Source organism: Montipora capricornis, unplaced genomic scaffold (assembly GCF_036669925.1).
Source record: "Montipora capricornis isolate CH-2021 unplaced genomic scaffold, ASM3666992v2 scaffold_390, whole genome shotgun sequence".
Classification (NCBI taxonomy): Eukaryota; Metazoa; Cnidaria; class Anthozoa; order Scleractinia; family Acroporidae; genus Montipora; species Montipora capricornis.
The window spans coordinates 12850-30000 of record NW_027180123.1 but is presented as its reverse complement, the minus strand read 5'-3'; the positions used below and the strand labels follow the sequence as shown (position 1 = coordinate 30000).

At 41.7% G+C, this 17151-nt stretch overlaps 1 protein-coding gene and 1 non-coding gene across 2 annotated transcripts in view; both read left to right on the top strand.

Annotated features, from left to right (window-relative positions):
* The window catches only part of LOC138035438 (prominin-1-like), a 46953-nt gene that overhangs the window by 19457 nt on the left and 10345 nt on the right, over positions 1 to 17151 (top strand). The window contains exons 10-18 of the mRNA XM_068882123.1: positions 7 to 98; positions 751 to 903; positions 2915 to 3038; positions 4234 to 4328; positions 6631 to 6715; positions 6845 to 6991; positions 9000 to 9086; positions 10561 to 10644; positions 12209 to 12262. Of these exons, the coding sequence (XP_068738224.1) occupies positions 7 to 98; positions 751 to 903; positions 2915 to 3038; positions 4234 to 4328; positions 6631 to 6715; positions 6845 to 6991; positions 9000 to 9086; positions 10561 to 10644; positions 12209 to 12262 (921 nt within the window). The remainder of the gene's footprint in view (positions 1 to 6; positions 99 to 750; positions 904 to 2914; positions 3039 to 4233; positions 4329 to 6630; positions 6716 to 6844; positions 6992 to 8999; positions 9087 to 10560; positions 10645 to 12208; positions 12263 to 17151) is intronic.
* On the top strand, positions 13467 to 13539 carry Trnas-gga (transfer RNA serine (anticodon GGA)). Its single transcript has one exon. It is a non-coding gene; the product is annotated as a tRNA-Ser (tRNA).

Here is a 17151-nt window from a genome sequence, read left to right as displayed (position 1 = left end):
TGGTAGTTACTTAAAGACACACTATACCCACTAAGAGATGATGTGGACAACAATTACATTGGGTCTGATGGGACGTTGACCAAATATGACACATACAGGTGAATCTTTCATACAATTTTTTATTCTACTGTGAAACCAGGCTACAGCTAGCTTACAGTTTGGCACTATTATCTTTACTCAGTTTAGGAGCCTAGTTCATGGAACACTTTTTGACGTTAATTGTCAGAAGCGAGCGATGTTGATGTTCTGGGAGAAGAGAAAAGGGAAACTACGTGACGGTTCTACAAACTGGGGTGCATTTTTGGACGTAGCTGTTTACTTTTTCCGATTTTATATTTCGTATGATTACCCCAATGGTAGGGTTTCCAAGTCACATATTACAATTGCATGTTATACATACTTGATTTATAAAGTGCTCTTGTAACAGGGGCTGTGACTGACCTAAACTGCTTACCTCATTGCAGCTGAAAGGACGAAGTTTAATGTACATCAGTTCACGTTAAACTTAGTCACGGCTGTACAATCTTACAAGCGAGCCGATTGGCTCAGGTTGGTGTGCCGTACAGCAGTCCAAAGCAATGTGCTGATGTCAACGAAGATAAATTAAAAGGGTCGTTTGGTTAGGGAACTTGGCAGAAAACTACGCTTTCCGACCTTTCATATTTTGGTTTCGCACTTTTCAATGTTAAAAAAAAAATAAAGCCATACGTCTTGCTAAACTGCGTTTTGTTCTTTGTTTTTGTATCCAAGGCACATTGTTTTCATTATCGTGGCAACACTGACATTGCTAATTGCGTTGTTGTTGCTGATAGCCGTGTCATTGGGTCTTATTGGTGCAAGGAAACACGACACACCAAGCAGTAGGAGTAGCATTTCTGACTGGGGCGGAAGGCTCATGATGGGGTGAGTGTGTCCTTCTATCGCGGAAACAATGGTTTATCATAAAGGCAACCATTCGAAAGGTCGCGGATTCAGGTCCGGTTTGACCAACACTCAAGGTCTATGAAGAACCAAGGGGAAGGTACTACCTAACAAGGACATGGGATATGACACCTGTCCATATTTAACTGGAATTCTCCTATTTAATGGTCTGTCATCGCTAACTATAAGCTCTTGAGAGAACTGCATCGAGGAGAAAACGACATCAAAGGCTCACTACTTTAAGAATGCAATGCATACGCCGCAGAATTAAAATGCAACACGGGAGTTTTGGGCAGACACGAGGGGTCATATCGCAAGGACATGTTGCAGCGACATGCTCCAGCTACAAAAAGGTGTGTAGTACACACTAAGGCGACATGCATCAGGGTCGTGTAGCGGGGGCTTGTAGCAGGGACGAAATCAGAACATTTGCACACACATGAAAATGTTTGCGGGTACATGTTTCAGGGATATGTTGCAGCGACGTGTGCCATGAAGTTCAAAAACTTATTGAACTTCATGGGACTCGTCGCGGGGACAAAATCACCTTCAAATTGGTGTTGCACAATTACAAAAGTATCAGTTCACACGAGGGGACATGTCGCTGCAACATATCCCTGAAACGTATACCCGCAACATTTGCAACATTTTCATGTGTTTGCACCTGTTGTGATTTTGTGTCTGCTACATCTCCCCGCTACACGTCTCTGCTGAATGTCACCTCAGCGTGCACTACGCAAGTTTTTTGTCGCTGCAACATGTCGCTGCAACATGACGCCTTGTGTCTGCCTTCCTTTAAACTCGCGTTTTGCATTGTATAATAAGCTACATCCACACGCTGAAACTTTAAGCTAGTGAGCCTTTGACGTCAGTTTTTTCTTGATCCAACTCTGTGAGGTCCAATCGGTCAGTTGTGAAGACGAGTTATGGCGGACCGTGAAATTTAAACCTTACACCCAAAGTAAACGGCCTTTGGATAAAATTCAAAGCTCAAAATTTTGCCAGTCACTTTCAAAATCTGAAGAAAAAAAGGCAGTGATTTTTTTTTATCACAGGGGCACTTTAAGCACGGTGCCTACTAATTCAAAGGTAGTTATGCCTGGTTTATGAATATGCGGGAAAAGCAGATCTTAACAAGTGTTACTGAAATCCAAAAAGAAAATTGGGGTAGCCGCGCATTTTTCAAAGATAATTAATCAACAATATTTGGAAAGAGTTTTAAAATACAAGCAATGTATGGAATCCTTTTCCAATTTGAAGCTTAATTATCGAAGAAAAATGCATGGTTACCCCAATTTTGGATACCAAGAACACCTGTTGAGAGTTCCTTTCTCTGCATAGCTAGTTTTAAACTGCGCAAAAGTATTCCTGTATTAGTAAGCACCACCTAAAGGTAACCCGAGTATCTCGAGATGTGCAGAACATATGCGCAATAACAATAGTAGGCACCGTCCTTAAATTAAGTCGGCCCCAATTAGACAGAACTTTAATATTCGTAGCCCAGTGGGAGGTAGAAGAATTAACCCGCATACTGATCGTAGTTCGCAGTTTGGACATAAAGTAGTAGTTTTGGTGGTTTGCTTTACGGTTGTCAGGTACCGATTAAAGTTCGTAGCTGAAGTCTAATTCACAGTCAGATTGAGACGAGTTGTTTATAATCTACATCTAAACTTTGTTTTTTTGCATAACTAAGGCACTCATTGAGACCACGACCAAACTGAGGGTTGGCAGTGAATTCCGGCGGCGTACGAAATAACTGGCGTTCCAAGTTATCGTGAGCCGCAAGTTAATAAGCTGTCTGTATTTACTGGTTCTTTAAGTTCCTCTTCAGGAATTTTTTCAGCAGGAATACCGTAATCAGTCCAGTTCTTGACGTTCCTGCCTGTCGTTTGCATTTTTGGGTTAAGTTGTTTTTAGTTGTTAATTCAGACTTGCTTGAGAAATATTGTGTCAGAAATAATAAATGATTTTACGGATTTTTTTCAAATTACAGAGTTGCTGGTCTCCTGTTCTTTGCGGCCTTTGTTGTGAATCTGATGACTGGCATTTTATTTCTTTTGGGGTCAAATGTTGCAGTTGTTTGCAATGACCTTCCCGATTATAAGCTTCTTGAAAAGGTCAGTGCAGAACGTTTGCCCAAAAAAGGCTGTCTATTTCCAGAAAATCCGAATCTAGATTAGTTAGTCCTAAAAACAGATATCGTGCCAAATTAACGAAAAGCCAAAAATGGATTTTAATTTTTGGAAAACAAAAACTTATCCATGGCAGATTCTTTGGAATTCTCTTGATAGTATCTAAATGCGGGTTTTGCGATAAATGCTAATAAGTGTTTCTTTGGCATAGAGTTTGGGACTCCGCTTACTCCCAGTATGGTGCTTTTCTGGGCCTTTCCGGTGACAGACTTGACTTGGAACGATTAGGCCGCGCGGAACAAGCAGGCCTATGGACTAAGCACGATATGACGTACTCAAGTGGCCGACACGGAAATTCAAGGCAACTTTCACGATAGCGTCATTTGACTTCCAATAGCTCAAATTAGCTTGAGACAAGCAAAACCTGAAGGATTCTGGTACTTGTAGTCAAATGGCGTCATCATGCAAATGTCCTATGAGGATGCTTTCTTCCTTTGAATCTGGATTTCCCTAAACAAACGATGCCAAAAATTGAAAACCTTGCACAACCTAAACTCGCTTCTATCTCTCAAAAATAACTTTACGGTGTTGTGCATTATTCTGTACAACCCTTCGTCACCGCACCGTCAGGATAGCCTGTGTTCCAGTTGTTCCTTGTAATTCCAGGATATGTACTTACAGTTTGTAGGGGAATTACCGTTGTGTAATGAAGGGCGAATTTTCCAAGTACACCAATCAACCAGGCCGAAAGAAATTGCGCTTTTTATTTAATTAATATTATTCCCTTTTCAAACCATGAAATCAAGCGAACTTCCTTCAAAAGGACTTGGAAACCACGGAAGAATCAGTCAAATAGTTAAGAATTTTGTAGTTTCGTTTGAAACAGAATTTAAAGAGATTCTCTTGAGATATTCCACTGATTTTCTGCAAAAAGCTGCTCCTTTTGACTTTCAGGCTAATTTTTTTCCTCTGCATGTTATGGGCAAAAATCACACATCAAATTGGTTATCACTTTTGTTGCCTCTCCATCTTGCATGTATATATTGTGGTTCACTTTTTTTCTGGGTTTAAATTTTTTCAAACCTCTTAGAGTTTGATTTTTCTTTCTTTAACATTCATTATCATAATCTGAAGTAAAAGGAAAGTCAAAATTGAACTGGTTTACCTTAATCTCTCCTAGACTATCGATGACCCTAACATTATGGGAGAGTATATTTTGGCCAAACTTATACTCAAGAACGGAAGGATCCCGCTGACCACTTCTGGTATCCTTAGGTGAGGTAACCTTGGTGATTATTTCAGTCTGTTATTTTCTGACTCGTGCGTATGAATTCTTTCCCTGCTAGCAGAGGTCTCTGACCACAACCAGGTTTTCTGAGCCCGCGAGACTGAGCACCCCCCGCAAACCATTGTTTTAACGAAAACCGCTGGTCAGAAACCTGGTTCTGATCATTGCTGTCTATGGTCTTCCGTCCACAACCTTGGGTGAGACTTACGGTTCAAAACGCATGTCCCATGATATGTTTGCTGACTGTGACTTGGGCCCGCTGTGTCTTGCGCATTCCTTTACAGTAATTCTCAGCCTAGCGAATGCAAAAGAAAAGAGACCTCTTCTAGCAGGGAAATGAATTCTAAAATTACGACACGTTTAAAACAAAATGTTCAAAATTAAGAGTTTTTTTATATAACAAGTTAGTTTAATTCTCGGAGGATTAGCCATCACAGCCGCCGTTTCATTTCTTGGGTTACCTGGCATAAGAGGCGCCAAATTGACAGAGCAGCGACTCTTTAACACAGCGACTCCACTTTTGGGGCCGTCAAGCAAAGAAACAAGACTGTTTTTGGTTAAAAAAGGAAAAGCAATCGTACTGTACGAGTGGCACGCCTTTCAGTTCATTTCTTAGCCGTGCTCCACAAAACAACAACGTGAAATCACTAAATTCTAGCTTTTGACGACAACGTGGACATAGAACTGTGTGTGAATCGTTCATTATTTATCTCTTCTTTTAAACCGTTTGCACCAATCCAACTATAGGAGAGTTTGACCTCACTCTGCATTGTAGCAAGAGGGGATGATCACAAGTAACTTACGGTAGCGCTAAGTTATATTTTGAAGCGACGTTTTCGTTGATCGATGTTGTTGATCGATGTTGTTGTCACTCCCTCTTCTGTCCCCTACGACGAAAAATGGCTAAATTTAAGGTTATGTGGAGCATTGCTCCTGGCGACAAATATTTCCTTTTCTCTCTATAAACATCCACACTTATCTATTTCTGGGAAAGTGGGGAAAGTGGGAAAGTGCACACTTTCAATGTTGAACAGCTTGGAATAATCACAAAATTATTAGTATAGGGACTTTAAGATCAACGATGGCGATGTCGATGAAGCCGTCATCTCAAAATACACCTTTGTACTATCGTAAGTCTTTATAAAATAATTAGGATAGTACGTGCACTCTCATTGTTCAATAGCTGTGTTTAGGTGAGAGTATGTAAACACGGCTGTGACATCACACGAATTTTGATTGGTTTTGTGTTGTCAGACGCGCGTTTTGATTGGCTGATACGAAATAGGAGGGTGTATCAAGAAAATCTGTTTCAGTCAAGAAGTAAAAAAACCCAGCGTTTTTCTTCATTTGTCGAATTATTTGTGAGAAATATTTTATAAAAGCAATAGAGGACATTTTTTTTCGTGTTTACATAGCCTCATCTAAACACTCGGGGAGTTGGGAGAATTTCTCGACAGTTATGCAAACCCGAGACACAATTGCTTAAATCTCGTTCACGTCGTATAATGTTGGCAAAGTATTGGTACGAGCCATTTCAGAGTAAAATAGAGAATGAAGCGTTCACTCCAGTGTGGAGTGGAGGCAGTGTGGCCCAGTGGTTAGAGCGCTTGCCTTGAGATCGGGAGATCCCGGGTTCAAGACCCGCTCTGACCACTCGCTGAATTTGTTCCCGGTAGTCCCTGGTTCAACTTCCCAGCTGCACCTGTAAATAGCCAACTGGTTTGCCTCCGGCCAGTTGGGATTCTTAACAGTTGTTGTTCTGTTCTGTTATTTCGTTGATTGTTTCATTGGCTCTGAAAAGCCCCTATGGGGAGCGGTCAATTAAGTATGTATTGTATTGTATTGTATTGTATTGTACATCTGTATTCTCACGTTGTCGTTGAAACCTCAAACGTGAAGATTTTAAAGGTGGGCAGACACGAGGGGTCATGTTGCAGGGCCATGTTGCAGCGACAAGACGGTGTGTAGTACACACTGAGGCGACATGCAGAAGGGTCGTGTAGCGGGGACATGTAGCAGGCTGGGACAAAATCGCAACATTTGCACAAAGATGAAAATGTTGCGGGTGGCAGCGACGTGTCGGCATGAAGTTCAACTTTCCTAAAGGCGGCATTACACTGGACAACGTTCAACGATTTGTCGCGCAACATGGTGGCACGAAAAATCGTACACGGTGTAACGTGGTATGGATTGGGTTGGCAACATGAACAGATATGAGACGGCTGATGATGGCTTCCGGGCCAGCCTGTCTCCCTTGTCTAATTCAGTGACTGTTGATTGCTTTGGCAGGCAATGTTCTAAGAATGGCGCTCCCTGGGAGGTGGTCAAGTTGGACAACGTTTTTAATCTCTCAGATGCGTTTCAGTACAAAGATGTAAGCATCAACTTATAAGCTGCTTTAACTTTAATGCTTTAAAATTTCAATTTCAGGCAGAAATAAAACAACAATTTATGCAGTGATTCCGATACAGCCTTTGCTTTTGTTTGTTTTTTCTCTGTTTAGAAAATTCCTTCGAAGGAAGAAGTATTTGCTGGTGTAAATGATACAATCGTGGACACATCTATCCTTTCTGAAAAAGCATCGAGGGCTGTGAATGATTCAATTGATGCTGGTGTTCATAACATTGACTTCGCAAAGTATTTTGAAGAGGTTGGAATACGAGTAGAGCGGTTTTAAATTAAGAGTAGAAAGTTATTTTGTGTTGATTTGATATTGCATCACTGTGCTTTACGATTGGTTTTGAAATCGCAGCCATTCAGATGTGAAACAAAGCGAACTGGCCAGTCTTCAGTTGACTTGTATTTTAACGGGATGAACCGGAACGAGAATGTAATAGAGGCTAACGTGAGAAAAGCTTGCGGATGGAAATCGTTTATCCTTGTTCGCCTCCTTTACATGCTTGTCCCAGTTCTACCAATGAATACAAAACTGGCAAAATCCCGGTTATGACTTTTCGGTCATGTTTGTTTAAGGGCCACTAGTTTTTCAGTGATTACTGTTGTGTTACCCTCTATAAATAAAGTTGATTATTATTATTAGTATTATTAAACTCATCCTCCAGTAATGGAATTCTTATTCTATGCAAGCGTGTTCACACTGCAAACAGGTTGACAGTTAAACATAGTTTGAAGCAGATGAGAGGAAAAAACAGAGTTTCCGAAATATTTCGTGTGGTGCTTCAGCGTCGCAGAGGTCATGGGTTCGAATCTCGTTGAAGCTACCTGGGGCGCGTTTCTCGAAAGTCCCAAAAACTTTTCGGGCCCGAAAAACCATTCGTGAAAACTGCCAATCGCTTGTTGTGGAAAGCCGATCTTTTAACACTATTTCAAGGAAACAAAAAGAAAAATGATTGTGAAGTTTGATAACTTAAATCCTCTCCGTTCTTGAGATACAAAGGGAATTGTGACACCCGTGTCGTGTCGATAAACTGACACTACCACATGAAAGATCATGTTGAGATTGGTCATTTGGCCAAGTGCAAGTATGGTGCTTTTAGGGTGAAGAGAGACCAAGTTATTGACCTTGAAACATGGTTCGAAATCCATACAGGCGTCTCTAATTTTGATACAGTGTTCCCCAAAACCATATAAACTCTTAAAATTTTTATGATTTCCGTGATACTCTTTAAAATGGGCAAACATAGCGATTTTCATTGCAGCTTCTTTCAAATTGTAGGTACATGACGGGATTTTACAGTTGTCACTAAACTGATAAAAAAAATTAGAGTATTTTGGGGGACGCTTTGTCAAAATGGAAACAGATTACTTCGCACAGTGATAGAATCCAGAGTTTCGGGGGCCCTGAAAATGGCGACTGAGGTAATGTGGGCGCGCAATGTAAAGTGGGTGAGTCGGGCTTTTTAAATATGGTGCCATCAGAACAATTTAGGGAAGCTAACCATTTGGGGTCGGCGCTTAGACCTAATCGCTAGATATCAGTGCCTAACCCAGCAGCTTTTTTTGCCTAAACAGAATGTTTTTACGTCCCACAGAGTTATGAACATTGGGAACCTTAAGATCTGCTACGGCGACTTCGACGGCGACGAAAAGTTCACTTCGAACATGGACGAATTATTCTAAAATGAATTGGTACGAGCGGTTTCAGAGAAAAAAAATAGAATGAAAGATTCACATTTTAAAGCTCACGTTGTCGCCAAAATCTCAGACCTCGAGCTTTTTACCAATGATAGAGCAACTTTCGTATGACCTTGAAAAAGTGTTCACAATTCGTTTTATGGAACAATGTTTGGCAAGATTGAAACAAAAGCTTCTCCTTATTCCCACCAAGGAAACTCCTAATATGGGCAGTAAACAGTTCGATTGCCCAATCACATTACTGCATTTCAAATGACGTCGAAGAGAAACTTTCGAGAAAGTTCCATGGAGAGATGACGTTGTTTGCATCTGCGTTCGCTAAGCCAATGAAAATTCGTGGTCGTTTGTTTTTGTTCGATACGGCAATTTGATGTTTTGCATTTTTGTTTACGTTCTGTTTTTACGTTTATTTTTCAAGGTCATATGAAAGTCGCAACATCACTGTTTTGTGCCGTTGTTGTTGCCGTCGCCATTGTTACCCCTGCTTTAAGATGACAAGCTTTGTCTTTGGTCAGTTGTAAGAACTAATCTTTTAATATTCAACCGATTGTTTTCCTGTCTAGATTAATAAACCTGTAGTCCTGGTTCCGTTGGATCAGTATGCAGCAAACGTCAGTAAAGCCTCCAAGAATTTAAAGCCTGTCAGTCCGGTATGATGAAAGAATCTTACATATTTTTTAAAAACAATTTTGCAGTTAAGATGTAGATGATTCTTAAGTTATACCCATGAAATAACTGTATTTATCATTCCATGCATCATGTGATCTGCAAATAACTGCCTACAAATAATGGTCTGCTCATGCGTTATACCGTCCATCTGTGTTTTGCTGCAAATCGTATTCTGCTCATGCGTAATTGAAACCACGCTCTTGTGTGAAAATGGCAGTTCGCTTTCCTGAGCTTTCGGAAAGTGATTTCATCGTTGGGAATTGTGAAAAACAAACTCAGTCATCGAATGATAAAACGATTATTGAACTCGATTGTCGCAAAATATCTTGTCTCGCCCCTATTCGTTCCCCAGCGCTAAATACAGTTGACACTCAAACAAAGCTTACTATAAACGTGGGAACAGACGCAAACTCAGTGGAGTTTTGGTCATTAAGACAAAAAATCACTAATTAAAGGGGCTATGTCACGCAAAATGGTGTATTTCCATGACACCCAAAGTGCCCAAAAAGTAAAATGAAACATTGCTGTCAGCAATAACTACTTAAAACTGTTGAACAACATAAAAGAAATTTGTTATATCGCTGGAGTTTTTCCCGCTACAGCGCGCCCATTCATTGGCTAGTTCATGGTCACATGGCATTTAACAATGAAACTTTTTACCGCCAAATGCCATGAGCGGGCAACATTGCGAAAACTATTACGTCAAACGGGGAACAGTTCACTGTTACCCGCCAAATGTTGACCGCTGTTGCACGTGATCAGAGCGTGCAGTTGAAGGTGGCCTGATGTTGTCGCTGGAATCTGGGCGCTTCTTTCAAAATGTTTGACCCATTTGTTTTGCTATATAACAAATCACTTGAATCTCAATGTTTCCCTCGGCTGCGCCTCGGGGAAACATTGAGATTCTCGGGAAACAAAATGAACTGTTTCCCGAGGGACCAGTCATTAAGTGTTTAATAGCAAACGGAAAGAAAAGCATGGATGGAGGCAAATGGACGAGACTGAAAGGCATTGTATTTGGATAATCTTGAAAAAAGTCGGCCCAACGTTTTTCAAGTTTATGTTGAATAGCCTGGATAAAGGTCGATTTTGCTCAGAATCATATTGTTTGTACACAATTGGGTAATTTTTAGACGAAAAAGTCCGAAAATTTAACGACTCGAGATGGGATCTCTTAATTCGCAGTACTACTGACCGCTCGACGCAAAAATACTGTTGTAGTTTTAACTTATCTTACTGATATAGATCTGCCCTTTTTAAAATAAGTGCTTCGACTTAAATCCTGATCATTAACGCTTTTAGAGAAGTGAGTAAACTGTTCATCAGCGCTAATTGATAATGGATGCGAGAATCTTGACATTCCGCCGGCACGAGCGGCTTTTAAACTTATAGTTTGCAAATTTTGATAAATGACACGATTTCTCCCCAAATTTAACCCTTGTCGTTTCCTCTTAGGATGTGAGCCAAATGCTGGATCTGATTAGTATGAGCCTCAGCCTTTTATATGGCAAAGATGTGCGCGAGACTCGGAAAAAAATGGTGAGTCGATTCTGCTATCTGTTTGGCGGGCCATGATTTTGCAGGTATCATTGTCCCGTAAGAGCATATCCTTAGACTTGTAATGCTAGTATGATCACTTCTTGGAATACGAGAAAGATAAGTAATTGAAAGAATAAAATTACTAATGTGGCCTTGAACTACTGTAAAATACTAAAACACTAAAAGTCCGAGCTTTCGCCGCTCAACGGCATCATGAGGGACGGATGAGATGAAATAAAATATTCCGCGAAGGCCGAATAAAAGGGAAAAAAGGTGATGAGAAGATAACGTCGGATTTCATACCTGAGATGGCATTTAATATCCGCTCCCCAAGATACTTGGCATACAACACAGTCAGTAAACTACACAGCACTAAATTTCTAAAACTGCTAAACAACCTCAGGAACCTCGACAACGCCAGTACCTCAAATAACAGCTTACTGAATGCAACAAATGCAGCTACCAGCACGGAAAGAACCGCAACACCACCGATCTGAACAATGCATATAATCACACTACGAATCTACGGGCAGCCTAGTCACTGACCTCGCAGGTCAACTCAACACCCAAGAAATCGATCTCCAGTCTAACGGCCTAAAGTTTAGTTTTCTCCCGGTGTCAATGAACACATAGTCACAGGAATAGGCCAGTTTCGTATTCTAACGGTTGGACTGGATCTGGCATGAAATGGAGGCTAATGCGAGCAAAATAATTTGCATTTGAAAAGATTTGCCCGCATTAGCCTCCATTCCATGCTAGATCCAGTCCAGCCGTGAGAATTCGAAAATGGCCTATTAACGTTGGAAACACGTCACTCGGGAGGAAGGAAACAGGAGCAGGAACGCAGGAAACAGTTCCGCGAATCAAATCCTCAACCCTCAGATTTTATCACCCACCCCCAAACAATCAGACACATCAGTCTCTAAAGACGAGCTTGAAAGCAAGTTCCAGAGGATCCATCTAAAACTCCAAAACCATTCGTAAGTCACTACTCCTCCAACGGAAGTGGTCAAACATCAGTTCTTCTGACATGAAAGCAATCAAAGACCTCAAAGAAGAGAATTACGAATGCCTCCCGAGTGACAAAGAAACTGAATTCTATATAATACCACAGGACATGTACACACCAGTCGCCCTTGATCACCTTAGCGACTCCAACACATACCAGAAAGTTGCTCGTATGTCGTCGGCCAAGACAGTCTAGAGCAAGGTCAACCTGGAAAAACCTCTGCCTACAAAAGGAGTTCCCAACTTTTGTCCAGAAAAGCTTCCTTTCCCCGAACACCGCTTTACCTCGGTTTTATCACCTCATCAAAAACCACAAAACCGGCCCGGACATCAAGATACGACCCATAGTATGCAACAGCAACGGACCAACGTAACGTATCTCATGGTTGCTCGCCAACGACCTTAAACCGATGCTAAAGGATGTTCAAGCACATCTAGAAAACAGCTTAGAACTCATTAATTACATCCAATCCGGCGATCTCACCACCAACAAAACGTTAACATGTCCATGCAGCCTCGATGTGGTATCATTATTGAGGGTTTTGTTCATTTTCAGGAGTACCTTCGAGAGCTTGCAACACAACTCCAACGAGAGGGAAATGTTGTTCTGGTAAGTCATTTTATTTTTGAATATTATTGTTTTATGACGGCACATTGGATCCGAGATGGTGAATGCCCAAAGGGGCGCTAGGCGAATATACGGTATGTGAACTGATCATCGAGATTTCGTGAGCGACCAAAACGCTTGAAAGGTGGTATCCGACCTACAACCTCGTTCCCAGTGTCTCTCTTCTTCGAGAAACATCTTCTTTCCAACATGATCTCTTTTCTAAAGGCGCTGTTACACTGTGCAATATTTTGGTAAAACTTGTCGCGCAACGTCATTGCGAGACAAGTTGCACGAATCATTGCCCAATGCAACATACCTTGCAACGGCCAAAAGCGTTTCGAGACCAGTTGCGCAAACCATTGCAGAAGGTAAGAATTGAGTTCTACTTTCCGCAACGGTTGCAACGAATTTTTTAAGCATTGCGCATTGTAACATCTGTCCTGCAAGTTGTGCCACAACGGTTTGCGCCACCAACCAATGAAAATGTTGCTTTAACCTCATGTGATCATCGAAACGAGACGAGTTGCATGAAACGTTGCTCAGTGTTACACCCGTAAAACAACTTGTTTCGTACTAAGAGAACGTTTGTAGAAATGGCGTTGTGAGACAAGTTGCACGAAAAAATGCACAGTGTAACAGCGCCTTAAATTAACGATTATCGTTAATTCGTAAATGGCTTTGAATTTACTACTATCGTTAATTTAGGACACTGTGTCCCAGGATTTTTGGTAGCAGATAAAATAAGGAAAGTAAAAATTCATATCCGTAGATTGGATTTGAACCCGGAGTATCTACTTTATGAGAACCGCTTCTCTCCGCTTCTCCACTGGTGATCAAGACCTTTAATTAGATTTAATTAAGTCTCCCATAGAATATCGCTGCTAGACTTAAGCTTTGATTTTAAAACGTGCAGTTTTGTCGTGATGTTTGGTGAGCGACATTTGAAAGTGTTTCATATCGTTTGTTGCCGTTTGATAATGACAGAACGGAACGGTTCTATTAAAGAAGAGAAACTAATTTGCATAATCCATAATCGGCACCTGGGCATTACGAGAGAAGAGAATAATGCCCTAGTGCTTGGCTGCTCTTAGCCAATCAGAGTGCGCGTTATATCGCGCATATATATGTGATTCATTTCATATATCATTTCATTTGTTGATTCATTCATGACAGGAAGCACAAATGACCAGTTCCCAACGTCAGTGGCCTCGTAGCTCAGTTGGTTAGAGCGTCGCACCGGAATTGCGAGGTCACGGGTTCAAACCCCGTTGAAGTCCTGAATTTTTCAGGCATCTCTACGCAATTGTAAAAATTGCGTTCATAACTGCGAAGATCATGGCTTCACCTGATTTCATATCCGCAGTTCATATAATGATATTTTAGAATAAAATAGATGTTAATGCTGGTAAGCAAATACTGGGCAGCGCCTGGGAGGAGAGCGTGACTTCCCATCACGTGACTACCTTATTTGGCTATTTCATTCATCCCGCCATGCGAGCCTTCTCAGTTTGACATTTCCAAAGCTCAACTAGTTCTGTTTTTTCCGTTGAGCAATTTAATCTTTGCTGGGGAATTTGCTGACCTCACAAACGCGGTTTTTTACGCCCCTTGCTATCTCAAACCTTTTATTTATTACTGGAACTCGGGAACAATTTATTGAACGGCTTCACACCGTTGTTCCTTCCGCACCATCTTGTAGCTCGCGTACACCAAGCGTCCATCTGACCCGCAGAGAAACGTTCACGCTCCACCGTGAACCCCCTTTACTTCAAGTGCCTCTGCTGAGGAAGTTTCATCCTATATAGACCCACCAATTGTCACCATCCCTGACGATGCGCTGCTTGAAACAGCGGTCAAAACGGTCAAATTTTATTCCAAGATGGCGTCCAAGCAAGAAGAGCTTCACACACAGACACGTCCCCAACCACGTTAGCCACTCTTATTTCCATCATCGTGGACGAAAATCGAGGAATCTACCGCCAAATCAGTTCCTGCTCCAACCTCAATAGCCTCCGCCTCAATCTGTGCAACCTCGACAAACTCCCGCCATTTGCTACTCACCGACGACTTCGACTTCATCGCCAGCCTTCTCAACCATCCCAGTGCCAGCAACAACATTCCTTCCCCATTTTTCAAGGACAGTCGCCGTTATCAGCACATGTTCCAACCAAAGTTAAACGCGCAACATTAAAGGGTGAGTATGTTGAGTTTGTCGCGGTGCTGCCAGAAAACTCGCGCCTCTCAGATAACGACCTTCCCGAGCTTTCCATTTCCTTTATCGGTAAACCACAAAGAGTTCCCCCCTCCTCTCCGAAAAAGTAAGCCCAGCTCGATTCTTGTCGGCATTTTCTGTATGGTTTTCTCAGGGGTGGATCCAGGATTTTTCATGAGTGATTTGCACCAACTAAACTAGGGGGGTTTGGGGGCATGCATGCATGCTCCCCCAAGAAAATTTGAAATTTGGTGCTCTCCGAATGCCATTTTCCCGCACCATCATAACATTAGCCTCGACAGTCATCCATAGATAGTCCTAAATCAGCTATATTAAATCTTTGAAAGCTGCTCCTGTCGTTCCATCCTCACAAAGGTAGAATCCCACAAACCCTTCTCTGACTGTTTTGGTTGAATCAAGAAATCTGATCACCACTGCAGGGCTCGAAATTAACGAAAAAATCCAGTCGCATTTTGCGATAAGATACCAAAATTTAGTCGCAATTTCGCAAATTTTAGTCGCAAAATCGCTGCGCTGCATTGTGTTGTCAGCGGTTTAGCAGAAAAATATGAGCCCGCAGTACTTGTGTGTAAAGAAACTGCTTAAAATGGCGAATGATCGAAGGAATGGAGCTGTGCACGTAACATCGCAGCTAAATTACCATACAATTACGCTACCTTCAGAGAAAATTCACAACGAGAAACAAAATAATTTTGTCATTTATTTATTTATTTGTTTATTTTAGCAAAAGTAGCAGCAAAGTGGCAACTGCTAACCCTTTTGTTTCGAAAGAACGAAGGTGACAACAAGTCGCAAATTTGCGACTTCTCCAGATATTTTAGTCGCAAAGGGAAAAATTTAGTCGCAAATGCGACCGTATTGGTCGCAATTTCGAGCCCTGCACTGAAAGATTTTCTTTGTTTGATACGTCAGCTGCTTCGTCAGACATAATAGAAAAATAATTGCTCTCCCTGATTTCCTGCGACAAATTATTCACTATGATAGCACCCACAGTTGTAATCATCTTGTTTTGACGGGTTTAAGAAATATGCCGCATTTCTGGGTGCAGTTTTCAAGTGACGTTGCAGTGTTTGATCACCGCTGTCAATTCGAAATTCTAATAGTGCCTGAAAGTTTCCAGAAAGACTGGCATTTTGTGGATCATCATCTCGTGGACCTCTGAGGGCTATGTTGTTTCTTTGGCAAAAAATTATTGTCTTGAACAGGGATTTCAGAATTTCGCGATTTGTTTTGATTTGTTGTTGAAGTAAGCTGTTTATCTGTCGATCAATTGGGAGCGATTTTCTTGTCATCTTTCTCAAAAAAAAAAAAAAATTAAAACAAGAAGGATAGTTGATTTCGTGAACTGCAATAAAGGGCTGAAAAATAAGGTTTGGAAGAAATTTGAGCGATTTCTGCAAGTCACTTGAACTACTCTGGATCCACCCCTGGTTCTGCACTTCTCACTTCTTTTCCCCAAAGGGCGGTAGAGCTGTTCCCCTATCAAGCGACCATTCGATTACCCAAAGGAAGTTGCGGGCTTGGCATGGCCTTCCTATGATGTTGACTTTCGTAGGAAAACAGCCACAAACCTCCCCCTCTAAAACAGACATCTAACCCAGGGTCCAAATTAACTTGTACATTTTGACCTGTTTTATGGATACCAGAAAGCAATGACCGCATGGTCTTGTGTATGTGTCAAGCATTATCTTTTCACTTTCAAAAGCGCACATTTTGGAGAGAAAAGGTATCCGACCTCGAATGTACATGTAATAATGAAATCTATCTGCCCCCTTGTTTGTCGAAAATTTCAGCTACGGAAACACTAGTCACACCCTGTCGAACACAATCCGCCATAGTGGTACATTCCTCACACCAGTCCTTGAATCTCTTTACTGAGTCGTTTTTCCCCCTGCAATACATATTTTATGAGAAACAACGGCTTGTGAGGTTATGGAGGTTGTTAGCGGAAAAACTCCTTCATCTCTATTTCAAAACAGTCTCAGGATAAAAAGTAAGACACCTCTTGGCAAACAGATCTGACCTTAACAATGGTGACCAGTTGTGAAATTCTGGTCGCAATTTCAGACCCCGTAACCTGCCTCCAGAATAATCCCCATTCACCCCTGAGGGAGCTCCAGGGAATGGCCCGGAAAAACCACTACTACCTCTACACAGCCCTTCCCGTTGGCCTACGGAGTGCCCCTTCATTTTTAATCAGCTTTCCATATCCCCCTCCCTGTTCGACCTGCTCACAAGTTCACCCTGATCCCTTTTGTTACTCATCTGTGCAATACAGGCTCCTACGGCACGTTTTATGTTTATCTGGCAGCACTTGACAACCTTCACATTGAGTCTGGCTGTCTCCTGGACATTCTGGCGATGCCAGTCCTTCACAAAAGTTTGAGGGGGATCAAGCTCTCCCATGGGAATGCAAGAAGGCTTGCCACCTGATCACCTCATCAGTTCTCCATAGCATCTAAGTATACTAAGTTACAACCTTTTAAGTCTACCAAATGTTGACTCCTTTATGTTATGGGCTGCATTTACCCTTTCATTTTTTGGCAGCGAATTTGCCTGCAATGGCAATTTCGACCCTCAGTCCCACCTTGCTAGAACAGACATTTCTTTCCATCCCAACATCCTTCACCCTACTTCATTTGACACTGCAATTTAA